The sequence below is a fragment of the Haliaeetus leucocephalus genome, unplaced genomic scaffold, assembly GCF_000737465.1.
Source record: "Haliaeetus leucocephalus isolate CR32 unplaced genomic scaffold, Haliaeetus_leucocephalus-4.0 Scaffold384, whole genome shotgun sequence".
NCBI lineage: Eukaryota > Metazoa > Chordata > Aves > Accipitriformes > Accipitridae > Haliaeetus > Haliaeetus leucocephalus.
In genome coordinates, this window is record NW_010972820.1 from 8,765,788 (window position 1) to 8,791,924 (window position 26,137).

The 26,137-nt window shown below is 37.3% G+C and overlaps 2 protein-coding genes across 3 annotated transcripts in view; one reads left to right on the top strand and one right to left on the bottom strand.

The window, feature by feature from the left end:
- The window catches only part of FAM162B (family with sequence similarity 162, member B), a 5,929-nt gene extending 2,151 nt beyond the window's left edge, over nucleotides 1-3,778 (top strand). Inside the window, exons 2-4 of the mRNA XM_010573460.1 lie at nucleotides 272-383; nucleotides 3,379-3,487; nucleotides 3,680-3,778. Coding sequence (XP_010571762.1) covers nucleotides 272-383; nucleotides 3,379-3,487; nucleotides 3,680-3,778 — 320 coding nt within the window. The remainder of the gene's footprint in view (nucleotides 1-271; nucleotides 384-3,378; nucleotides 3,488-3,679) is intronic.
- A 466-nt stretch (nucleotides 3,779-4,244) lies between these two features.
- Nucleotides 4,245-25,959, bottom strand: KPNA5 (karyopherin alpha 5 (importin alpha 6)). 2 transcript variants are annotated; one of them, XM_010573420.1, is made up of 14 exons: nucleotides 25,836-25,959; nucleotides 23,455-23,588; nucleotides 21,032-21,133; nucleotides 20,850-20,949; nucleotides 19,950-20,044; nucleotides 18,999-19,130; nucleotides 18,016-18,104; nucleotides 16,727-16,826; nucleotides 14,913-15,076; nucleotides 13,704-13,782; nucleotides 12,689-12,814; nucleotides 11,432-11,559; nucleotides 9,614-9,792; nucleotides 4,245-7,894 (listed from the first exon to the last, which is right to left on the bottom strand). In XM_010573420.1, exons 1-14 carry the CDS (start codon nucleotides 25,837-25,839, stop codon nucleotides 7,707-7,709), a joined length of 1,620 nt encoding a protein of 539 aa, XP_010571722.1. In that variant the 5' UTR covers nucleotides 25,840-25,959; the 3' UTR covers nucleotides 4,245-7,706. The 2 variants fall into 2 exon arrangements, with proteins under 2 accessions (XP_010571722.1, XP_010571723.1); XM_010573421.1 differs by lacking the exon at nucleotides 25,836-25,959 and adding an exon at nucleotides 22,699-22,812 and having other exon boundaries at nucleotides 23,455-23,538.
- Between the last annotated feature and the right edge of the window lie 178 nt (nucleotides 25,960-26,137).

Below are 26,137 nucleotides of genomic sequence, written 5' to 3' on the forward strand. Positions count from 1 at the left end.
CCTCCTGCCGGCCCCGGGGAGCCGCACCGGTGGGCTGCGGGGAGGTCGGAGCGGAGCCGCGGAGAGCATCGCGGCGAGCGGGGGGGGCGGTTCGGGAGAACCGCCTGGAGGGAGCTCTGCGGGGCGGAGGTGGGGAAATTCGGTGCCGGAGTGACTCTGCCGACCACCGGGACGGGGCAGGGGTCTTTTCCCCTTCGGCCGTTACTACCGCCCGTCATTCGCTCTTAGCGTGCGGTTTGACGAAGTGGGGTTTTTTTCTCCTATCTTCAAGCTGAGCAGGCTCACAGGGTGGTTGCAAGTTACAAACCTTCGAAGTTTGACAAAAAAATCCTCCTCTGGACCGGACGTTTCAAGACAGAAGAAGAGATTCCTCCGAGGATCCCGTAAGTGCGCTGCCCTTGTCCAAGGGGAACGTGGAGCTGAAGGGAAGGCGGTGGCCTGATCCAGATCTGAAGCTTTTCCACAGAGTTTGAACCGGTCGGTTTTTCAACACTGAAAACTTGGAAACAAACTAGAGGGCAAAAGAATTTCCTGTCCTGGTTAGAGGTTAAGATGAAAAAATGTTCCTTTCTGGGGTCCCCAGAGCCTGGGATTAAGAACTGGATCCATCTGAGGAGATAGCCTTGGTTACGTTTATGGACTGGCTTGTTTATTTTGCTTATTCCTAATGTGCAATTAGAGAAGGATGTTATTGGTAAACAATATTTTCTGTTTATAGCTCCCATAAACGGCTCTAAGGGAGCTGACTGTCACTGGATGATGACATTCAGCAAATCACAATTTATTATAGAATTTGAGGAAAAATAGAGAAGGAGGTTATGAGAGAAACGTCCCCCACCAACGAAAACCAATTGCTTGACATAGCCTTAGCCTCCCATTCTTGTTGACCCACTGGACCAGATGATCTTCAAAGGTCCCTTTCCATCCAAACCACGCTGATTCGGTGGCTCTCTGACGCGCTGAAAGTTAGCATCCCCCAAGGGAGCCAGTCACTGAACACATGAAACCCCTCTAATGCCAATTGCTGCCTCTTTTGAAGGATGTTAGATAGTGTGTTTAGACGTCCCTCTCCAGGACACTACCTTTTATCATCACAGTACGTCCCTGTCTTGGGCGGTATGTTAAGCATAAGCAGCGTGCGAGGCTGTGTCAAGCAACGGGTGTATCCTCTGCCTGTTCTTGTTGGTTCCTGACAGTTTCACTGGTGTTTGCTGAGCTGGATGGTGGCTTTCTAAAGGGTCTAACCTCTCTTGCGCTGTCTTAGACTCACCACCTTTCCCTAGAGAAGGGTTCAGACAAGTCTCAGAAGCTCTGAAAGCTATTCAAGTCGTCAGGAGGCATTTATAAAGCCACATGCATTTGCCAGTCCGTACATGTACATGCACACAAATCACTCATTTCTGAGCGGTAGCTGGCCTGGCAAGTGCGTGTCACCATTTTGAGCTTCCTGGGCAAGCAAAGTCTTTTTAGAACTGTAAGATCATAAATAGTAATATACTAGAAGAAAATTGTGAGACTCTGAAGCTGAACTGTGTCACTGCTTTAACTATTAACAAAAAAAAATTGTGGGATATCATTACCTGTGAACACAATCTAGCTGTTGAAGATAGTTTATACTAGAGTCAAATCTGCAGTCTTTATTCAAGGTTGTTGTGGTTTGTTTCTTTTTAAAAACAGCTGTTACTGACTTCAGTAGAGGTTTACCCAGTCCTGATTGAGCGGTAAAGGCCCTAATGTGCAATTAGGGAAGAACATAATCAGGTCTGTTTTCCTTAAAGCAGAGGCAGAAAGCAGGGAGAAAGTGAAAATCTGCTTCAGAAGAGTTTCAATTAGTGCATTGTGAAATAAGATTAGGCTAATAAGCTAGACTAATAACACTTACGGTTTTGCTTTTGTCGCTACAAATGGATTAGCGGATTAATGATTTCGTGTGCTTGTCCAGTGTGCGGTTTGATTTAACGATGATGATTACCATTGTACAAAACAAAAGCGGTTACGTGGAACCGCAGGCGTTGTCAGCCACCTGCGAGGAAGGTGGCACGCAGAACACGTGCTCGCGTGTGTGTTGGCAGGGAAGGGGCTAGTATGGCACAGCCGCTCCTCACGCTTGCCCTCCTCCGCTGCATTAAGCCTTCGAGAGAAGCACTGCAGCCCTCAGCCTCGGTACAGGCTTCCACGGGCAGAACTTCCACCATAAAAACCCCGGCTTTGCCCCGTCCCACCACTCATCCTCTTTAAAGTAAAGCTAAAGCTGTTTTGGGGGAAAGAGATCATTACAAGATCTTTACTCACAGCGTAAAATCAATTCTTTATGCAACTATCCTTTTTACATATATATGTATAAAACCATAACTATATATTATGTATATTTATATTCTATATTTTATGAATATATAGAGATAAAGCATTCCCAGGTGATTTATGAAAGGAAAATAGTGCACAGCCAGCATTATAATGAACATCTGAAAACCTGTAATCCCAAGTATAATGTCTGACTCAGAAAAAGACTTGGCTGAAAGTTTTGAGACAATTCTAGTGGTAATGGAGATTTCCCGTACTGCTGGTCCGCAGGGGCATGCAGCCGGCTCACAACGGAGAAGGGTGGAAAGGGGAGCTGGACCAACACAGCTTGCTGGGCTGTACAATGCCTCTCGTGCAGCAACTACTGCCAAATACAGGGCAGAAGTTTTCATTCCTTTTGCCTTTGATGGCCAGCAAAACTAATCACATACTGTTCTTGTTTAGGTGTGTGTTCCTGTAACAGTGAGAAGGCTGACATCAGCTGCCCACTCTAAATAAAGCTGCTGCTTTTCTAAAGAACTAAAAACTTGTAGCAGTACAAACTCTGTTTTAATCACCTATCCAAATAGATAAAGTCCCTAGCCTACAGTATACAGGATGCTACCTGAACAGGTTAGATATGACAGGAATTAATTTCCAAAGTTAATTTTGAATAAAAGGAACTTGCTTTCACCACATCTGGGTGACACAACATATACTTCTCCATCTGTTTAAAATAGATAAAACCCCTTAATTTTCACTGTTTGAATGAGCATAAGGTATGTTTTCTGGTGTATTTACCCCAAGTATTTAAATGCAAATATTTATTGCATAAGCAGTTTTGTGGGTTTTTTTTAAGCTTAAAAAAAAAAAGATCATCTCAAATCCATTAAATGTTGTTTTTCCACCGGAAACGGATTAGGGTCAGAAAATGCAAAGCTCTTGGGTAGTATGTAACCAATCACAGCAAGCTGAAGATGCTTGTTTTAGAAGCCAATTCTATTTTCATTTTTCAATTGTGATGTTACATCTGTGATGCTTTGAAGAAGAGATACTTCAGAGTTTTGTAATGATTCAATTCAATAACTTTTATTGCAGGCCAGAGATGCTGGACAGGGCAAGAAACAAAGCTCGAGTTAAAGCTTGTTACATCATGATTGGACTCTCAGTTGTTGCCTGTTTTGCAGTGATTGCCTCAGCTAAAAAGGTGAGTACGAATTCTGTGAAAAGTAGACAAACCTAAACAAACAGCAGCAGCTTACACCTACCCTAGTTTTAGCTAACCTATGTTCCTGTCACCCTGCCACATAAGTAGCTGCTGGCTGTTCCCGAGGTTGGGTAGCTTTCCCTGAGGCACATCGTTACTCCTATGACGCTACTCCACGTTTTACTTCCACAGGCTGCTGCACGTCACGAGTCCTTAACGAGCTGGAACTTGGCAAAGAAGGCCAAGTGGCGGCAAGAGGCCGCGCTAGCAGCGGAGTCGAAGACAAAGTAACTTCGTATGAAATGCCAAATGTCCTTGTAGGAGCAAAATTAACTGTTGGTGAGAGTGATTAGTGAATTTCACCAATAAATGGACAACTGTGGTATCGCCCACGCTGGAGCCAGTAAGGGTAGTTACAGCATTGCTAAAAGAAACAGAGGGTCTCTTTTATTAGAGATACCCAATGTACTTGCTGCATACAATTAAAATTAGTTAGAATGTTCTGCGTACGATTAAAAGCAGTAATTAATTTCAAAGGAGATGAGGTAGTTTCCTAAGAATGTCAGGTATGTTTGGATAGGTATTTACAAAACATATTTAAAACCAAAAAGTTTTCTGTCCAGTGACAATGCAGTTTTACAGCACACAAATCAGCCAGTTTGAACTCATTTGCCGCAATGCTGTATTCAAAATGGCATTTGCGTTTTCTAGTTTAAGCAGCCACAGTTATTGAAGCACTAAATAAATACAATAAACGTCTGTAAAATAGGTTTTATTGGTTTCTGTATGGTATTTGGAGATTTAACATTCCATAATATTGCATACTACTCATATGTGTTCTGTTACAGTAATGGGCCTTTGGCCTGGATTTAAAGATGCACTATTACTATCTGAAGTTAGTATAGGTATTTTAGTTTCCACACATTGTATGAAGATATTGTGCCATAACTAACTGAAATTTCTCATTCCAGATTTCAGTGAACTCTTGAGGTCACAGTTAAACTTCATATATCAATTGACAGACCTATAAAAAAAAATCCTCAGTTGTACAATTTAATAAATTTAAACCAACTGAGAACCAACCGTGGAGGAAAGACAATAGTGCATCTTTTCTATTTTTTTTTTTAAAGACAGACCCGACAATAAACATTTTCCAGTTGCAAACTTGTTCTACAGCTAACTTATTTCTGTGCCAACATTATTACTATTTTCTGATTGCTGCTAGCAACAGTGTTTAAAGCAAATACTAGAAAATTAAAAAGCTGTATGAACCAGTCCTCAGACAAAAGTGCAACAATGAAAAAATTAGATATGATTCAGTGTATCAAGAATAGGGAACTAAAAAAAAATAATCTTATGCTTTGCATAGTTGCATAGATTAGCTAGTTAGTATTCACATTTAAGCAGAACAAATGGTACCCTTTTAATTAAAACCAAACCCACAAAAAACAAACCCCTGTATTTTGAAACAGACTTTGTAACTGATAGGGCACTTCAGATTCCATATAAAATACCAAACTTAAAGAGATTTTCTTCTCACAGTTTTGGTTTTTTTTCTCCACATTGGTTTCATCTGTTTAAGCATCATCATATTATGCCCTAATGACTATACCAGAGCTGAACTTAAGTCATCACCTCTAGTTTTATAGTGTTCATTTATGTGCTTTTAACAAAGTGTGATGTAAACCCAGTGATAAAATATCCTTTGAAGAAGAATTTTCATTATTTTTTTTAACAATTTTAGGGTAAACCAAATGTTGAGTTTAAATAATGGTTTTCATTAGCTAAAGTCCATCAATTTTAGTTCCCTTTTAAACTATTACATTTAAATGTATCAGGCATGAAATACAGTTTATCTAAATGCGTAAAGTGCAGTCACTAACCATTCACACATATAGAATATATCCACAAAACTGAAGACGTTCTTTCAAAACAAATATAATACTTTAAACGTCCCCTCTTTTCTTCAAGTCTTTTAATCAAGATTTTTATAGTTCAGATTTGGTTTAGAGAGGCTTATAAATGCAGTTGTTACAGGGTTCTCCAAATTAAAGCAGGCACAGCTGGTTATGTTATCAAAACAAGGTTGTTAGAAACCATGGAATACCCTGTTACCTGAATAATTTTCTTACACTAGAAGAACATTGAAATTCAGCATTTACTAGTAATCCTGGTAGATTTCCATGATCGTTACCCTGTACTTTGAACAGATGGGGCAGGGGGACCGGGTAAGGAGGAAGGTCAGTATATGAAAACCTAAAACTATGAGAGTAGAAAGGGCACAAATACAATCATCTAACATTATATGAAAATTTGGCAGCTGTACTCTTTATCACACTATTCAAAACTGTTGTATGCTGTACAAATCTAGGTTTAAAGTGTCATTTGCTAAAATATCTCATTATTCAGAGTTCATAAAGTAACAGCACTCCTATATACATCTTACACTTCTATCTTCCACTAAAAAGACTTCAAAAAGAGGTTTCTTCCCTCCCAGTTACATCTTAGTCAAAACTGACCAGTAATCTTAGAAAATCCACTTCAAGTCCCACATTCAATTACAATATAGTATATATTGCTGTAACATCAAAGTGAAACATCTTAGAATATTAACTTGCATGTAAAAAAAATTCTAAATATAAAATGGTACTGTAAATGATACCACCTTTAACCTGTATTTTTCAGTGCATTAAAATACTGTTTAGTGACAAGCACAGTGCCATGGGTAAGTAATCTGAAGTTTAAATTGCAGCTTTTTACGAAGCATGAAATGCTCTCATATGTCAAAGATTTCACTTAACCCAGGAGTTTGATGTTAATACATTAATTACAGGTAATAAAAATAATCATACTTCAGAGTTAACCCAAAGTATTAATTTCTCCAAATGAGATATACTACTAATACACCAGAAACACTACTTAAATGCAAGTCAAAGCAGAGCATACGTTTTTCTGTATTCAAAAACTGTTAATGTAAATATTAGAATTCTTTTAGTGTTTAACAGCAAACACTGTATATTGTAGAGCCTAAATATTTAGATGACAATAACTTCTAGTTAGTTTCGGTGTCCACATACTTAATGCTATTTACAGTACAACAAACTTTTCCTTCAACTGGAAAGGAGTGATTCACTATTCATTCTTCACTGCAGTATTTCTATTGTCTTACCAAAAGAAAACCGAGTTAGTTAACTTAAAGAACAATTCAAGTGGCAGTAGCGTATTTGGTCAAAAAAATAACACCTACTGTCAAAACTTTTAAGAAGCTACTGTACTAGAAAGGCAAACATTGCAACATTTCTCAAACTAAAATGGTGTTACCACATTTTGACAGGAGACAGCTGTAGACCATCTGCTTGGCAATTTGTGCAAATCACCATCTCTGTCATTCATAATCACCAGCATTCTTGTGGTAACTACAGCAACTGCTTCCACTGCAAAGTACTGTATTTGTGGCTGACTTTTAATGCCATTTAGCAGCTTTAATTACAGAGCCAGCATCAAATGACCTGCAAGCTCTCTGCTGATTCCAATCTGAAAACCTCTGAAATAGTCCTCTTCCCACATAATTCAGAAAAAGCTTTTTCATATATTCAATATTATATTAGGTAATTAGCATTATATATGTATGTCTGTTATGTCTTTAAATACATTTTATAAATAAATTCCAACAGTGTTTTATAAAGTAAGTAATGCATAAAAGTTTCACAATTTAAATAAATATTTTTCACATTCCAATTCAGCTTCTTACAAGCTCATCTTTATTTCATGCCTTCGTTCTGAAGCAATGGTTTTGCTTCAATACAAGAGGTAGATTTGATAGAGACTGGGCAAGTCAAGCCTACTGCCAAAAATGCAACTGTCAGTAACTGTATTGCTGATATGCAGTTTGAGACATGAAAAATTCAGAACCACTACCGAAAGTCCTACCAAGTCTTAGCTTAACAGTTCTTGTTAAATCACATTTAATGCTTTAGACATGATTACTCACAGTTGTTTTCTGTACATAAGAGATAATGAAAAACACAAATACAAAACAAAGAACAGTTGTATCTAACACAATATATAAAAGTGCATGAGCTGTTTCTTCATCTATTTCTGCAAAACATATTCAACTTTTCCTCTAACTTTGGCCATAAAGAAAAGACCTCTGGGGGGAAAAAAAAAACCAAACCCAAACCCCTACAAGTGTTTACATTTTATGCTTGTCTTCAGTAGTTTACAGCTGAAACCCCTCCATTGGAGCCTCTTGCTGTTGAAACACAAACTGCTGCTGACTTTCATCCACCTGAGGTGCAATACTGGAGTCCTCTTCTTCGACACCAAAGTAATGTTCTATGAGTTCAAAAGCCTTTTGGTAGATCTCTTGGTTTTCATGCCTCTGAAGAAATTCAATTTTATCAAGTCCTAAATTCAAAACAAAACATTTTCAAAATCAAGTTGCTTAAATGAATGATGTATTCAAAGGGAAACAGCTTATACTATAGCTTATAGTATAGTGGTACTTCTTAGATAAAAAAATGCAATCCCAAATCATTTCAATTCATTCAGTATCACTGATGCTTAATTTCCCAACCTATGTATTTCTTAGTCTTCATTTTCTGCAGCACTTTCTGCTGTCCAAACTAATTTTAAAACTATGCTAAAAGACTATCAATTAAACTAAGGAGGAGGCTGTAGTATCTACAAAGAAATATGCCATGCCTACAAAGAAACTGAATCTGTATAGAATTAGGATAGCAATTTCCAATATCCTCATTTCTTTTCTTTTACTCTTTCAGTCTTCCCCAAATCTAAATTCCATCCCCTATCATGGAGTCATCACTGGGCACAGTCTGGTATCTTACTCAAATTTAATTTTAAGATTGAAGATACTATCTTTCCAAAAGCTTATTATTTGCAAGCTAGAGAACATAACCTCTGCTCTGCTGGCAGAATTAAGTGCTTGGTGGTCAGTTACGTTGATTCAAAACTCCTTTTTAGCTATTTAAGATAATTCAATTTTCACTTAAGTTGGATTAGGAAGAGCTCATACAAACCCTTCTGGTCACTGTAGAGGCCAAAGCAATGAGGGTGATATAATTAGCTGTTTCCCCTACTTCAAGTTACGCTCTACAGCTTCAGAAGCCTACACTTAACTGGTAAAGGCAAAAAAGAACCTAGGCATTCAATAGTTGAAATTATGAACGGACTCAAAATCTGGAACAGAATAAATTCCATTAAAGTATTCAATACTTATTCCTCTTACACATCAGATTGCAAAGTAAGTCTAACTATGCACTTGGTTTTAGAAATGAAACTCTTAACAGGGAATTCAGATTTAAAGGCTTCTTTACAGAAAAGTTAGTACCATCTAATCAGATGTAATGGGGTGAACTAGAATTGTTACTAGCAGTTTCTGAAACACAAACATCTGCCCATTTTGTTTTGTCAGAGCTACAAAAAGATAACCTTCCATAAATAATGCCAGATTCATTAAAAGCCACTTTTAACATTAGTTTTCTTAAATCAAAAGCATCTAGTCGTGAAATTCCACAAATAGTCATTTTAGTTTTGATACTCTGCCTTTAAAAGGTGGTTTAATTCAACAACTCTTAAAAGAAGAAACAGAACAAAATACTTTCACAAATTAGGTACAAACTTATTTAATTTTATGATCTGAAGTTGATTTTGCTATTACTGATATTTACTATGCTAAAAAGTGATCCGACTTTGGGAATAAGTAAAACAAACTCTGATCTTGCATCCCTGTTGGTAATGAAACCGTACCAGGCAGGACTATACATTAAAGTAATAAAACTATATTTAGGATTGTCTGATACACTTATGCAAACCATGGCTCCAATAGACTAGGACACCTGTGTGTTAAATTTTTCTGAGGATGTTTCTCTAGAGGGACATTTAATAAACTGACCACAGACAAATGCTCACAGGTTTTCTGCATTTAACCACTTCTCCCACCATGTTACACGGCTTAATTTATGATACTTTAATGTCCACTTATGCTTGAAGTAGTTCTTATATTAAACTTACCTACAAATTTCAAAATGGTTCACAATGGTTTTGTTTTTACAGCCTGAAATAAGGAAGTTCAGGTATGTAGTTTTACAAGAAGTAATTTCTTACCATATGCTTCCTCTATAAGGGCACAATAAGGATTAATGCCCATTCCATTTTGCTTAGACTCTTGTTCTCCAAGACGCAGAATATTTTCAAGTCCATTTAAAGCCACCTGTACTATTTTTGAATCCATCACAGTCAGGAGGTCACAAAGAGGCTTGGTACAACCTAGTGCTACCAAATACCTTTATAACAGCAGAAAAACAGAGAGGGGGTGGGGGAAAAAAAGGACTGATAATCCAGCACATTTATTCTGACATACCAGTCTATCACTATTGGTCCTTAATTTTGCTAAAAAAAGTGGCTGAAACAAATTTCTAAAACATGCAACAACACAAAGACAAGCTTATCTGAAATTGAATAAATACTCTAATTTATCCTAATGAGAAAATTTAATGTGCATATTCCTAACTGGAGTGTGGAATTTGTAGTCTTTTCAACTTCTTCTCACTTACGATCTTCAGATGGATTTAACTGAATGTAAACGTTAGCTTTAGAAATAGGTTCTTTTCTCAGGCAGTTGAAACTCTGTAGTGGCAAAACCATTGAGTAAATACGTTAGAGTGCTCTGTGCTAATGTAGTCCACACTAGTAGTCCATTAAGGTTTTAACATTACCTACTATAAAGGGAAGGACAACACTGTAAATATAAAAAAAATATTGGGATTCTTAGTATCCTACTCCTTTTTCCAATTTTGCACAAAATTGTGTACGAACTTTTGAAAATCAGAATCTGTGTTCTTGTTTCTAGTGTGTAAGTAAAATGAAGACAGTAATGTTTGCCTGCATCAAAAGGTTGCTTAAATATAGTTTATTTAGTGGTTTTAAATTATCCTGCAGTTAGACAGTAGTACTGTGAGGACATTAAAAGGGCTGAAACTTCATGAAACAGATAATATATCTGTATTCTGTGATGAGAAGCTACTTGTATGGTATTACATTCACATTTACTATGTGAAGATCCTGAACTAAAATTTATTTAAAATACACTAAGTTTTAAGATGTTACATTATGCAAGCAATAAAAATAATACCAAAAAACCAGGAACAAACTTTCCTTACCTCTGTTAACAGTCATTATAAGAAAACCAGGATTGTTTACATCTTAAATAAATAAGCATGCACTTATTGCAACAGATCTCCCAAATGCGCTGGAAGAGTTATCACATCACTTTCAGTTCTGGCTTCCAAATAATACACTGTCATTTATAAATCCATTTATCAACTACTGATTCAAACTGATCACTATGCTGACAGTATTCAGAGAAACCAGAGAGTATCGTCTAGTCATTCAAGAAGTCCAATCTTTGCATCACATAAATAGGTGCTGACAGTAAAATTTTAATCAAACTTGATTTTGAAAAAGGAGGTTAGATATCTGCTTTAAAATAATACTGACAGTAAGTATAAAATACATGAAGAAACTACTAAGATTCCTGAAGTCTCTCCACAAAGATACAATCCCATTGCGCAAGTTTTCAAAACAACTCTCCCAAAGTTTTCCATTTTCAAACACTGAAACTGTTCATTAACTGTTCCAATTGTCTTTGACAATACAGTATCAGCTCTGGAAGATAATCCTGTGAAAGCTTTAGGTGTAATACCACCAAAACAAAGCAGTATTGGTCAATTTATTATTAAGTCTACTGCACGTATTTCACTCATTTTTTGGAATTTCTACATATTTAGTCCCTGTACAGAGTTTCAAGGAATTACAGTTGTGTTTAGGATTTTATTGCTGTGTTCGTCAAGACTCAAATGCAGAAATAAAAATGCTTCAGAGAAGATACTTAGGCAGAGAAAATAGTAACATATACAAACTTACCTGATCTGTTCAGGGGTTCCTCCTGATGTTGCATTAGTTATGGCCCATGCTGCTTCTTTTCTGGTGCGAAATTCAGCTTTTTGAAGAATTTCAATCAATATTGGAAAAATATTTGCATCTATAACAGCCTAAGAGATGAAATTGTAATATTTTATGACAATTAACAAAGATTCAGTATACACAAAAAACATTAATATCCTTCAATACAAGAGTCAGTGATGCCTGTTGATACCAAAGCAAACAAAGTTTTGTTAGAAGGCAGACAAACTAGAAATGCTAAACTGAAATTCAGAACTATTCCAACATTGCACTGCAGCAGCTATCCGAATATCTTCTTTTTGATTTCTCTGTCTCTGGTGGACAGAATACTGCTTACTGGATAGGCCCATTTAAAAATCATATGACATAAGCACTAAACCTGAGTTTTTGAACCGGAGATCAAGCCTCAGAACAAAACTTCACTTTGTCCATTTATTCAGGTTTGCAGCCTCCATAGAAAGACTATGTCTATACTTGAAGACTGTATTATATATTTTAAATGACATCAAGAAGTAACATTTTCATCTCTGATTGAAGTAGAGGGGAAAAAAAAAATCATATTGAAACATGTACTCTGATTCAGAATTCTCATTTTTATCAACCAGAACCTTTTTTCAGGTAACTCCAGACAACTGGAGCAATAGTCAGGATTTAATAGTTTCCACAAGAATACAACTCAGTATTGATGGCATCATGCAGGTTTTTTACCCAAGCAAAATGTTCCAGCATTTCCAAATTGGTAGAATTGTCCACTTTTCACTGGACTAATTTGTGCAAGATGTTTTGTTTCAACTTTTAAGAAAGGGGAATTGCTTTTTACTTTAACATGCATACTACAATGCAGAACAAAATTAAAGAGAGTGTACCAGTAGATGATGCTCCCACACGAAAAAATAACAACTGTTGACATCAGATCTAAGAGAAGTATCCTTTCATTTGTTTTATAAGCATCAACCAAATCCCCATGAGAGAAATTAATCATTTCTCTAGTACAAATCATGACAGCTATTTTTGAAGTATTATTTTATGAAGTTATTTATAATAATCTTCAAAATTTAGAAGAAAACATTTAAATTAGGTAAAATTATAGACAGTTAGGATTAAAACAAATAATGCAGAGGCAATGTAGTATCTACTTATTTCTCCTTGTGAAAAAAACCCAAGTGAACTAGTAAAATGAAAACAAAACCAACCAAGTAACAAGTATACAGGCTTTACCTGAATCTGAGCTCTGTTTCCTGCAGTAATATTAGAAACAGTCCAGCATGCTTCTTTTCGAATAGATTCCTTGGGACTACTAAGCAAGTGCAAGAGACAGGGTAATGCAGAGCAGTTTAGAATCACCTAAAATAATTTGAGAATTGAAAATTGGGTTGTACTATATATATATAAGCACTTTAGAGATTACTTCAGATTTTGCAACACATTTATATTTTACAAAGTATCATAGATAACAACCTGCAAAATTGAAGTGTTCAATGCTGTAGTGTGTGAATAGACAATCCAGCAATCTGCCCTCAATTAAGTTCAGACCAGAAGACTGACAACAGCAAGACTAAATAAGGCTGCTTAAGGCTAGAATATGAACAACTGAGAATAACTGAGAAGTGTAAATCTAATTTGTATAGTTAGTTGTTCATTTCTTTTTTTGAGACAGATGTTTTCTATTTAATTCCTTGACAAAATCCTCTCCTATAGAGCTCACAACAAATTATGTAATTAACTTATTTCCTTATTTTCCCTTTACACTAGTTCTGTCAGCCTTTTAGACACAGTTTTCTTTAAAGCAAGACCTGTCTTAGTATTTCCTGCATTGCTTCAAACTCAACTCCATTGCCTGAAATTAAAAAATAAATCTTTAGAACAAATTGCATCAGTAAGACTATCACATGCAAATTCATGGACAAATCAAGTATGACTGATGCTTACAAGTGAAAACTTTGACTATATTTGAAGACTTTAAAAAGGGAACTATAAAAATAAAAATAAAAAATGGGAAGCAACAGTCAAAGTACCATACAGGAATGAAGCAATCAACTACATACAGTGCTGTAAAAAAAAAGTGTTCTTTCTTGCAGTAATTTAATGTTTAAAATAGCAGCCTAAACTGTCAAATTAACAATATAGATCTTTCACTAACATAGGCAAGTACCTCTACTGGACATGTATTTTGTCACAATTTTTACAAAGTTCTGTCCTGCCAATTCATTTTTCTTCAATCAACTAGTCTTACCTGTGTTTGGATATCATCCCCAGTAACAATATTTCCAACTGCTCTTAATGCAGGGGATACCACCTTGTAATCATTATGCCTGGAGACAAATATTAAATCGCTTGATATTACCAAGTGTTAAAAGTATAATTCTGCATTTTCAGTGAACAATGTTTTACTTCAGGTGCTAAATTTTTAGTTATAGAAAACACTGCATTACTTCTTATACTTTCTCCTTATTTAGCCAAATTTGACAACTGCAAGCCCACAACTGAATTGCTGATTCAAGGAAAGGGCATCTCTATGGAACAACACAACTTAGATTAATCCATCTGTCCAGCAGATTCATTTCACCCAGCTCAAGTATTATTGAATACAATACTGGAACCTGCATCATTCAATAGCCACAGAAACAAAAGGGATGGTGTTAGCTGTATACTAAAACTTAGCAGCCCCCCTTTGTAAATGGAACTCCCCCCTTTTGTAAGTCAATAACCCTAGAAGCCAGTACATGAAGCCTGCATTCCCATATTCAACTGTGTGAGATGCAGGGGAAGGAAATCACTCAGTTGTCCTAAAGCTTCTACAGAAGAGAAAGCAACCTCACCCTCTCCTGACAGCTATACAAATGAGCTTTTCACAGGGAACTGTGCTGAGCTGTCAGTGCTGGGAACTACTACCCCTGACCTACTCTGCAGTCCCGATGTGAACACAGGGATTTAGTCTTCCTTTCTAGGAAAATAATGAACCATAAACCAAATATACTGGAACAGTTCAAAAGTGGCACAAGCCTGCCTCTGGACTTTGTGAGTCCAAGAGCTGTCTGTATTGCAACTGCGTCTCCTAGAAAGGTAAGAAAACAAAATGCAAAAATGAAATTTAAAAAAAAAGAAAAAAAGCAAAAAAAAAAAGCTGTGAAATTAGTTTACAATTCAAGCTTGGTCTTCAGTCTTCACCTTTCTATTCCTTCATGTAAATGAAATCCTACATTAAATTTTAAAGAATATAAAGAAATACTTTGGAGAAAACTTCTTTTCCACTGTCAATCTCAGGAAAAATCCCAGGAGCCAAGCAACTCTTAGCAAGCAACTTAAAAGGTTTCAGACTGAATTCACATTCATCACTTCTCACAAAATAAATTTACGCTTGAGGTGAGAAAAAACAACTAAATTTTAATTCATTAATATTAACAGTACTGCAAGACATTTATTTGGTGAAGCGAAGACTTACATAAGCAGCTCTACCAATCTTCGACACACTCCAGAATCAATAACAGCTTGAATTTTATCATTGGGACCATCTGAAAGGTAAGAGAGGGCCCAGCAAGCATCTGCTAATACATCCGGGTCACTGCTAAACAATAGTCTTGATAAAACATTTAAGCAAGGAGCAACCTAAAGAAAAATATTGCATAAAATTAGATGTTTTGTATTTTTCAACTTTCAGAGAACATTCTGCAAAGGCAAAAAGATGCAAAACTATTTACTGCCAAAGCACATGAGGTCATTAATGAATCAGGACCTAGGTGGAACACTTCCCGATTAAACTAGATACCCAATTCAAACTGGTAAATTGGATAAATTCTGATTCACAGCCTATTTATTTAGAGATACTATATTCGCTATATAATTGTTCAGCTTAAACAAAACCATCTGCTTTTACAGATAACCAGATGATCAGGAATTACTGATGCTTTCTTGAATCACTCAGGGAACAGAATTTCAAAGTAATAACATTTTTTGATATTGCCGTCTTTGTAGAAGTACTGGAGGTTATTTGTAATAACCAATTTACAATTGCTTTAACCACAAAGAAACTCAGAGTAATTCACAGAAGACTCAACGTTTACTGAATCAAATCAAACAAGCAACGTCTGACTTCAGGTCTCACTGCAACTGTTGTCTCTGGCCTTAACCTCCTACAAGCTCCACACAGACAGAGCCAGATGAAGTAGACCATCTTAACACCACTTGGAACCTGACAGGTTTCAGCTGTACAGTTTGGGAATTTCATAGTCTTTGTAGAACTTAATTCTTTATCTTACATAAGTTATGCAATTCAGCCTCCTTTACGTGTCCAACTGGTGCTATTGCAAAGACCAAAAAGCAAAGGAGCTATTCTTCTTAGCAGCTGCTTACAGGGCATCCTTTTCCACTGAAGTGGTGTTTAAGCAGCAAGAAATCTTGCTGTTTTTTTACTACCAGAACAAGACATTACTGAAGGATATAACTTAGGCAGAGCAATTGTGAGGTGATCAATTAACTGACATCAGAAATCACCCCTTTTTGTTAATATCTCTCCAAGAATTATTAAGTAGCAATGACAGTAATTACTACCCTGAGGTAAGCTTCAAGACACATAAATTCTCTCCACATTATCATTAATGATCATTTAACCTCAGACTCTTGTACTAGAATATCCAATGTTCAGTTCTTTTAATCTTTTAATGTCATTAACCTTACCAGAAATTAATTTCATACTGAAAATAAGGAACTAATACTCCTATTAGCCTCTACAGTCTTCCTCTCTTTACAACCACGTACTGGAGAGAGGAGGAAGTGAAGGGGAGAGCATACAGACAAATCACTTCTGTCATCATAGTCTGATTTAACTGCATCTGACAGAGCAGAAAACTCAAAATTTTATTCCTGCAGCATGCACTCTCAATCATAAAATAAACAAACAAACAAAATTAAAAAAGCTTCAATCATAACTCACATCCTCTAAAACAGATCTGGAGAAAATACACCCCCAAGAGGTTTAGTGCTGAATGTATTATTTGTCCATCATTTCATACCAGTGAATGACTATTTGCATCTGACTAACTACAATCTCAAGTTTTTAAGTAATTTAATTTTATTGCTGATACGTGTCAAAGTAGATTAATTTTTGCAGATACAACAGATGGACAAGACCGTGTGATTACATTAAAAAGATAAAAATCGAGTCTATCTCCAGATTCAAAAACTCTGTGTGTTATGACATGTTACAAACATAAGTCATCTTCAGCTTTCTGACTTCTCAAAATGAATATTTTATTATACCTTACTGAAGTCCGGAGGTGGGTTCTTTCCTCTACAGAGATTTGAGAGAGCCCAGACTGCATTTCTAGTTGTTGTAAGACGATTTGAATTTGTTAACAGTCTGTCCAAAAGAAACAGCAATAATAAAAATAATCATTTCTTATTGAAAACGTAAGTCTTTTTATGTCTATTACCAACAGTACCTCAAATCAGGAAAAGACACCCTATTATTGGGCGCTAGTTTCAATTTATTTCTCTTCATAGTTTACATGCTGCAAAATTTTCTTAGAATCAACTGAATCAGAATAGATTATTTTGTGTGGACATCTCATTCCCAAACCAAGTATACACATATAAAGTAAACCATTGCTCATATGAAAAATCATTCAACTAATCTTTTCTGAGGGTCTTGAGAAGGGGCTAGGAGATACAACCCTCCCTTGAATTAACTTTGATGTTTTCATTCAGAGAATGAAATTAATAATAATAAAAATAGTTCGATAAAAAGTTAGAACTTAAAGGATCTTCTAAAAAAATTAACACTTCACTGTTTTTGAATAGAATGTGAAAAGATTCAACACCTGAAAAATCAGGTTCATGTTTCAGATACATACCAAAATATCTAAAACTGTTAACCTGTTAAATGCTTGAGGAAGGTAATCACAGTCTCCTCTATTATTTTAAGCTATTTTACAAATGGTTTAAGACATTCATATTTTAAGCAATAATAAATTGAACAAAATTTGTGTTGTGTAAATTTCTTCCCTGTGATGAAGCTACCTTACATCCTATTGTAGGCATATAGTAAATGCTGGAATGATATTCCTAGTGAAGAGAAAACTTCTGGTGGAACACAGCTCGTGTAACAACTACTCTGCCAGCTCATTTCAACAAGTAAACGGACAGATAGCAGTACCAGAGCTTGGAGCTACTGGACAAAGGTGAGAAAACCAGCCTATTGCCCAGCCACTTGGAATCCCACAAATGCAAGTGTGAATTCAATCGTCTCTCTCACCCAATAGATCCAGAACTCTGGCAATAGAGTTCTGCACAGTATAGAAATTTCATACCTGTGAAATAACACTTCTCTGCTTTTGCAAACATTGGAAAACTTCCAGTCATGGACTAATTAAAGATACGCATGAAGCTGTGGTAATCCAAAACATTAGCTTCATAGCAATGTAATAAAAAAGAGAAACATTCTCAATTTAGCAAAGAGCTTATACTGTTTTCAAATAAATTTTAAAGCTGAAGTTTACAGTTATGTATACCTGTACACTATAGTTATAGAACTAATTGACAATACTTACTCCAAAAGGGGTGGTAATATTCCACAGTTCAACACAAAGTCTCTGCATTCTGCGTTATCACCAGCAATGTTACCAAGAGCCCACACTGCCTTAAAAAGCAAAGCATCCAAGTGAATTTATACATGCTTGCCAATCGACTTTTACAGATAGTCTATACATTTTTACAGCAAATATTATAAAATTAAAAAAAAGCGGTATCATTCCAAATATAAAATTTCAGAAGACTGACTTCTAGATTGCATTTTTTTGTGAATTCACACAAAGTCAATTACCTACACTTGAAGTCATCCTTTCAGGGAAAGAAAGTCTTCTGATACAAAAATATGTTGATTTGTGTGCTTTTCAATAAAAAGGATGCACACACTCTTTTAAATATTAACATTTGCTCACTATGTGTAATAGATTCAATAAAACTGACTCAAAGTTGCAAACAATGTATGAGGAATAAAAAAGTTAAATCATGAACTTTCACTATACAAACTTACAAACATGCTAAATAAAAGCTAGCAAATTACAGCCTCTCTTAAACATAAATAGAAAACCCCCAAAACCAAACCAAACAAAAAACCCCCAAAGTTCAGGAAAATGTTAATGAAGACTGTAACATAGTTAAGATGGAAGAGCACAAGGATATAGGAAATAAAGCTGCAAATAACTTGGGAAAAAAATTCACATTGTTTTCTACTCTATTATTTCTATTACAGTGTTTTAGTTCCTGTCCACCTGTAAATGCCACAATAGAAATAAAGTGCTTTCTTCAAATTACTCAATAACATGAAATAAAAAACAGATTCAAAGAAACCTGAAAGAATCAGAGGAAGAAAAAAAGACATGAGGGAAAAAAATATACCGAAGGTAAATTTTTATCCTCCTTCAGCCAATGAGCAAATGAGGCTCAAAAACTCTCTAACCATACACATCCCCAAAAAGACACTCAGAAATGAATTTTAAGTAGTTATAAAACACCTCAAGAAAAGAGTTACCTGCTCCTGTACATCTTCATGCTCTGAACTAAGCAACTTAATAAAAATTGGAACAGCTCCAGTTTCAATTACAACTTTGGTGTGTAGAAAAGTTCCAGATGCTATGTTTGTCAAAGCCCAAGCTGCTTCAAACTGTTGAGGAGCACAAAGACGACCATGTTAAACCACTTCACAGTAAAACTTAAACTCATGAAAACAGCTTGACATCAGAGTCACAGAGGTTAATTTTCTAACTTTTTTTCCTTTCCACTGAAATGCAATTATTACTATTATTGTACTTTCTATACAATAAAATAATTGGCATTGACAAAATCTCTATTTTAGTAAGCTTGCAGCACTAACTGTAAGGAAGATTTCAAATCTCTATTAACTAGTACAAATCCCTTCTGTTTACTCTGTATTAAGTTTAAGTTAATTCTTCCAGTATGAATGTACACAAGGCCTAAGTGCCACTCCATGAGCTACCATGAATAGATAGAACTAGTTACTCCTATCATTGATTATATATTTTTCAAAGATTTTCTAAAAGGGTTTCATACAAGCCTTTCAGTTTCCTGTATTTTTTTCCTCCTTTTCTATGATTTCAACTGAAAAATACTACCATATATTCAACACAAACAAAACAGATTCTGCTTACACATCAGGGCTGATGATCTTAATATACCACTCTGGAAACCCCCTTGAACACATTCTGCTTTCAACACCCAAGTATTTGACCAGCTGAATACATAACCCTAAAGATTACTATGAAATTTGCAAGAGTAAAGTGACAAGTTCAGTGGCAACAACTGACATCTTAGGCAACTAAAATTTACAGCTTCAGTGGTTAAAAATAGTTAAATTTTACTATTAAAAAAACCAAACAAAACAAAAAAATACATGCTTTCCAAAGCTCTTTTGGCGGGTTTCTAATCCCATTGCAAACCCCCAATCAGTATCAGCCAAACTCACTTGCAGAGTGTAATTCTCATTCCTCTCTAGAAATTTCACAAATCTCTGTACTACTCCTGGTTTTTGTATGACTTCATCTATAGGTGGATTAGGCTCTAGGGAATAATAATAATAAAAAAAAAAATCTGTTTAAGTCTAACAAAAAAAGACCAAAATTACTTTTTCAGTATGACACAAAACACGAATACAATTCTCAGTTCTTAACATAATTTTTAGCATTCAATCATTTTAATCTCAAAGGAAGGAGCTAAACTTTTGACTTTAGAAGATGGCAGGATCATCTCCGTAAAGTGCTATAATTTACTAAACACCCTACTATGTATAATAATAGTAACACATACTACTATCCATTGGCATATTAGTAACACATTACAAAACACTGTTCCCTCAATCAGTAGCTCAGATCAGTACCTAATCATAATTTCTCTTCCACTATTTTAAATGACCAAGCATACTTTTACCTATCATGCTATACAAATGCTGGCATTGATTCAAGTCTGCACGTCTTACAGTCTCAACAAAAACAAGTTACAACTGTTCTTTGGCAGCCAGAAAATTTTTCTCCCCTCAATTACAGAATGTGAATCAGAAATTGAAGTACTGCAAGAAGTATTCTAAGTAATGTGAGTGTGCGTTAGTTACTGCCCTGAACACTTCAATCAAAATATCCTTGCTTTTGTTACTTTGTCTGAAAGACTTAACATTAGAATAATGAAGCTTTCTGTATTTAGCCATTAGGTCGGAAGAGATTAGGCAGAGTTTCTCTATAAACAGAACTGGAAGTTTCAGCAAGCTCTATTTTAAAGTAAAACAAAACTAAAGGTTAACTGACTCTCTCTGACTAAAAATTGTACTAACACCACAGAAGGAATGAAAAAAAATCAGGCAACATTTATGTACCTTTAGATAGCAATTTTCTGAATTTCTGAGTCGCTGTGAGTTGCTGATCAGGATCATCTGAGAAAATCATCTGCACCATATCTACTGTAATAACTTCTTCCTAAAAATTAAAAGAGGATTTCTTATGTCTAGTACTCTGCACATTAACCGATAATATTCTAAACACACTCTAAAGTAATTACCTCTGGAATAGGTACAGTAGAGCTGACATCAGGATCCTGAATTGGACTTTCTACCATAGATTCTTCGTTTCCCGGGAGAGAAACGTTTCGGCGTTTAAACAGCTAAACAAAGAAGAAATATTTGGGAGACTTTAGAATTTACCACAGAGTGGGTACTGATGACATACACTTGGAAGAAATGCTTTCACCAGTCAAAATATTTCAACTATTCACTTTCCTAGTCATCCATGCAAATGGAATTCTACATGAAAGTTTAAAGAACATAAAGAAGAAAAACACTACTATACCTGTACTTTGATAAACTGCACTGCAACACTTCAGAGAGACACTTAAAAACTGATTTTCTTTTTAATTAGCAAAGATCCATAAATTTTTCCACACAGATCTCTCTACTTTTAGTCTTTTATACCTCATAATTAGCATTTATTTTTAAGCAGGAAACAGTATTCTACAAGCTACTTCCTCCTTTTTTAGTTTATAAGCTAAAATCATCAACACAGAGCCAAAGCTTGTGTTTCAGCACTCTGCATTCCTTCCTTCAACAGAAGGTCTAAGATCTATGTACTGTCTTTGCATAACAATTAAACAGCACCTATATTTCTTATACAGTTGCAGAAAGATTAAAACATTAACATTATTTTAATATAGTCGGAGAAAAAAATAGCATAGCTTCAAGGTGAACTTCCAAATTATGTAACATTAAACATTCTCTATGTCCAAAAATCACTTTACAATTGGCTGCATGCACTGCCGATGCTCAAAATACATACCTGCACTGTAGTATTTAATAATGTTTAATGAGTGCCTCTTCATTTTCTGGCATACAAGCAGATCGTTCGCATCAGCCTGTTTTCTTCTAGAAACCAAACCTAAATTTTTATCTTTAATCCAGTACTACACTTAGAACTACTGTAATTAACAATTCTAAGAATATTATGTTGGCATTTTTAAAAATAAATGTTAGAATCTCGGTCTGCTGACTAAGATGATACCTGTAAGCATAATAATGAAACCTCCTACTAAATCCTGATGGTTTTGTCCTCTAGGTGTCTATAGACACCTAGATTTCTGCTATTGTACATGCCCAAAACTGCAGAAGCAACTCCATGTTTTACATCTACTCATATTTCAAACAGGAACCTAAACCAAGGCATTCTCTCAATGTTCAACACACTTCTGGATTGGGCACAATCCTGGACACAAAACAACTGCAGAATCCTTGACATAAACAAGGTTTAATTGCATTTAAACCCACAAAGGAAGAAACTACATTCTTCTTTTGGAAGACCAGCCATTCTTTCCAGCACTTAACGAGGACAGACACTCTTGGTTGAAATGTATAAACTCTTTTTGTTTAGGATCATGGCCTATCTACCAGTTATAATTTTTTCTGGAGCAAAAGCAGTCTCATCTCCCTGCGTAAACTTGTTCTCCGCAGTTCAAGAAGAGCTGAAAAACACCTGTCCACCAGATTAAGATCAAGGAGAACATAAGAGTATTCTCATTGTTACAACAGTCAGCATGGGAGAGGAAACACCCATTATTTTCATAATTTATCTTGGGACTATCTACTAGAAAATACACAAACAAAACTTTCAGCAGGAACTGCAGTGCAGTTACCCATTCACAGGTAAATGCTCCAGTATCACACTACTTCTTACTCTTACCTCTCTGGCCCAACTAATTTAAATTCTTTTTCCATGCAGTAGCACCACTTTCCCAGGAGAAGAGTAAGCATTCCCACCTCAGAGAAGACTGTAGATCAGTGCCTGGGACACTCTCTAGGTTGTGGGAGACAAATTCAGCCACTTTAGACCAAGCAGAAAAACAAACTACATTCCTTACTTTCCCGGCAAGAAACTACTAAACATTTTGGGAAAAGGAACTGCCACAAACCATTAAATTATACAATGCTCCATGTACTCCAATCACTAAAAATTCAGCGAGGACAACTGCAAATGTTATATGTAATGTTCAGGGATCACTAATCAGTAGCTACTTTACTAAGTTACTGTAGAAAAGCTATTTGGGCAATTTGAAGTATGGCTTCAAAGATGAAAATAACCCTCTCCCTTCTAACAGTACAATTTTGGCCCAAACTCTGGAAGAGAATGCAAGGTTTCTAATCCTTACTAGAAATAAGACTAACCTTTCAGCCCAGTCTTACATGTTTAAACCTAGACTAAGGATTAAACTTAAGATGTGGGTCTCTCCTCTGTGTGCCCTACTGACTCAAGAGGGATCTGTTCACTTCTTTGATCCTATCAAGAGCCACCTGGTGCTCCCCAAGATTGCACAAAACCCAGCCATTCAGCCTGGCACTCTGGATTCTGCTCCACAGGAGGAGACTGCTCAAGTCCTTTCACATATCTGAATTTAGCTTCACAAGCACTTAACAGTTAACAGCTCACCAAGATACTTACCTGTTCTTCCCTTTTCTGTTTCCGAAGCTGGATTCCTTCCTCCTCTCTTCGCCTGCGCATTTCTTGGGGATTCAGTGCATTATTCTTGTAGCTTTTCATTCGGAAGTTATCTTTACCTGGGCTTGCCATGTTGTCTATTAAAAAAGAAAAATTAGTGCAAAAGGCCAAACCTTGCAAGGCAAACCTGCCATCTCTTGCACTACAAAAGTATCTACAGCAGCAGTATCTACATCTGTTCCTGTAGTTGCTTGCAATACCCAGTTCATCAACAAAAATCTCTAAGGTAGAAATCAGAGAAAAACCTTTGCCTAGATAGGCATTTCTGAACTGCAGATTAAACTACAGCTCATCTTGAGGATCAGATACTTCATTAAAGGGCATAAGCTACTGCAAAAAGAAATTATGGGTCTTATGAACAAACTGAGAAACAAAAAGCAAAAAAATTACATTGCTAAATTTTGATTCTGTCAGCAAGTAAAGGAATTTGCTTTCTCCTCTCATAAAAGAGACATTAAATGTATTAAAAAGTAAGGACAAATCCAAGAACAAAACCTGCAGTAATTACTGCTTCATTTAAAATCTTGCTGCATTGTTTCTTTTGTTGTTGTTGGGGTTTTTTTTTTGGGGGGGGTGTTCTTTTTTTTTTTTTTTTAAGATGCCTATCTTGCAAACATAACACAGGACCTAAAGATTATTCTGTGTTTCCTTCTAAACTGCATGCAGAAAAACAAATTAAGGGTCAGTAGCATCCAGACAGGCATACTCTTTTCCATTTTAAACTAACAAAATGATTGACTCATTCTAATTAATAGCTCTTTTGATGGATTAGGGGATTATAATTTGACTGTCATTTCAGGCATATCAGTTGTGAAAAGATAAAAGTGATAAAACATAATTCTGTCACTGAAATGATCAAACTGACTGATTGGAAAGGTTGTTCATAGCATGGTACTAGGTTTGAAAGCTAAAACCGTAGCCTTCATCTGAGAAATAACTGTCAAAAATATGATTTAAGACTCTACACCAACTCTCACTTGTCTGGAATTCTTCCACAACAAGAAAACAACTGAACTACAGCTCTTGAGCTGTGCACAGTTCTCTCTCAACCTCCATGATGGGACTATTTATTTATTTATTTTAATATCAGTAGTACCAAGGACTGCTGAGCAATAAACACAAACTATGAGAGGAAAACAGTCTGCAGACTTAGGCTGACATCAACAAGACACTCCAAGGACTCAGCAGCCTGTTTCACCCAAATGCATTTGCTTCACAAGAACATTAGTAAACTACTGCCATCTCTGGACTGCAATGCTAAGCGTGCCACCATCTAAGGCAATTTTCTAGTAATTGTCATGTTAACTTTTGAGGCACAATTTAAGAACATCATTTTTCCAACAACACTACTGGGTTAACTAGTCCTAGAACATCACCATTTCCTTAATCATTCATGCCTTGCTAATTTAGCTGCACCAATAAACTGTCAGGCCAAGCAACGAATCAAACAAGAGAAGCGTGCATGCAAAGTAACCCAGTTTAGGTCACTGGCTCTATAGCGTTACAGAAGCTCAACTGGGAGGAAGCTCTCATCAAGACTGTTTTCAAAAAGAAAAGCTTATGAATTTATAGCTTCATTCCCCGCACAAGAGTTTTGGTATAGACATCATGAGGGCAAAAAGACTAGCAGTCCCTGATCTATTCAGGCTTCACGACTTCTGCATCTAGATCCAAGGAAGCTCGCGCTTCTGCTCTGCAAAACCACGCTCGTTTTCACACTAAATCCCTCCACATCCTGCATCTCGCCCACTTGTTGTGCCTAGGCTAAGACCTAGCCTACCAATAATTTTTTTTGTAGGTTTTTTTTTTCCCCTCCCTGCCTACAGCAGGCTCCCTAAATACGGCGCCTTGCTGTACCACCGCCCCCTCCCCGACCGGCAGCGCGGGGGGAGGCCGGACGCTGCCCGCAGGCTTCGCACCGGCCAAGACCCCGGCGCAGGGCCGGGTCAGACCCTCGCCGGCTGCTCGGCCGAGAGGACACCCGCCCCGGCCGCAGGGGGCGGCTAGCGAAGCCCCTCACCCGCGTCCCTTGGCGAGGGGGGCGGAAAAGCTCCCTCCATCCTGCAGGGCACGGCAGGGAAGGGAGGACGGCAGCCCTCTCGACTTGAGGAAGCGGCGGCGAACAGCGCAAGAAGACCCCGTCCCAGCACCGACCGCCGCGCCCGGCGGGGACCGAGCTGCCGTGCTCGGCAACGCCCCGCTGCTACCGGCCGCCCCCGAGCAGGCAGGAGACCGGCCTGCGCCGGGGAGCCTTACAGTGAGGGTGCCCCGGAGGGGACCGCGGCCCCTCCGGCCCCTTGCCCGCCGGCTCTTAGCGCTCTTACCCATCGAAGCGGAGTCGCACGGCGCCCTGCCGCCCTCCAAGCGAGAAAGCCCCACGCCGCTCCGCTCCGGAGCGCGGCACCGGCAGCGGTTCGCAGTTCAAGATGGCGGACGCCACCCCGCCGCGCGCCGCACTGGCCGGGGGGGGGGGGTGGGGGCGGGCCTCCTCCGTTCCCAGCAGGCTCCGCGCCAGCGCAGCCACCCGCCCCGGGCGGGGAAACGACGCTTCCCGGCAGGCAGCGGCGGGGCGGGGCAGGATGTGACGCCGGGAGCGCGACGGTTTCGCTGCCCCGGGGGAGACGGC

Coding starts and splice junctions, on each gene's coding strand:
- KPNA5 (XM_010573420.1), bottom strand. Junction 18,105..18,998: donor ATGAAGATGTACAGGAGCAG/GTAACTCTTTTC, acceptor TTGCTTTTTAAG/GCAGTGTGGGCTCTTGGTAA. Junction 15,077..16,726: donor CACCTCCGGACTTCAGTAAG/GTATAATAAAAT, acceptor ATTTTTCTTTAG/GTTGCTCCTTGCTTAAATGT.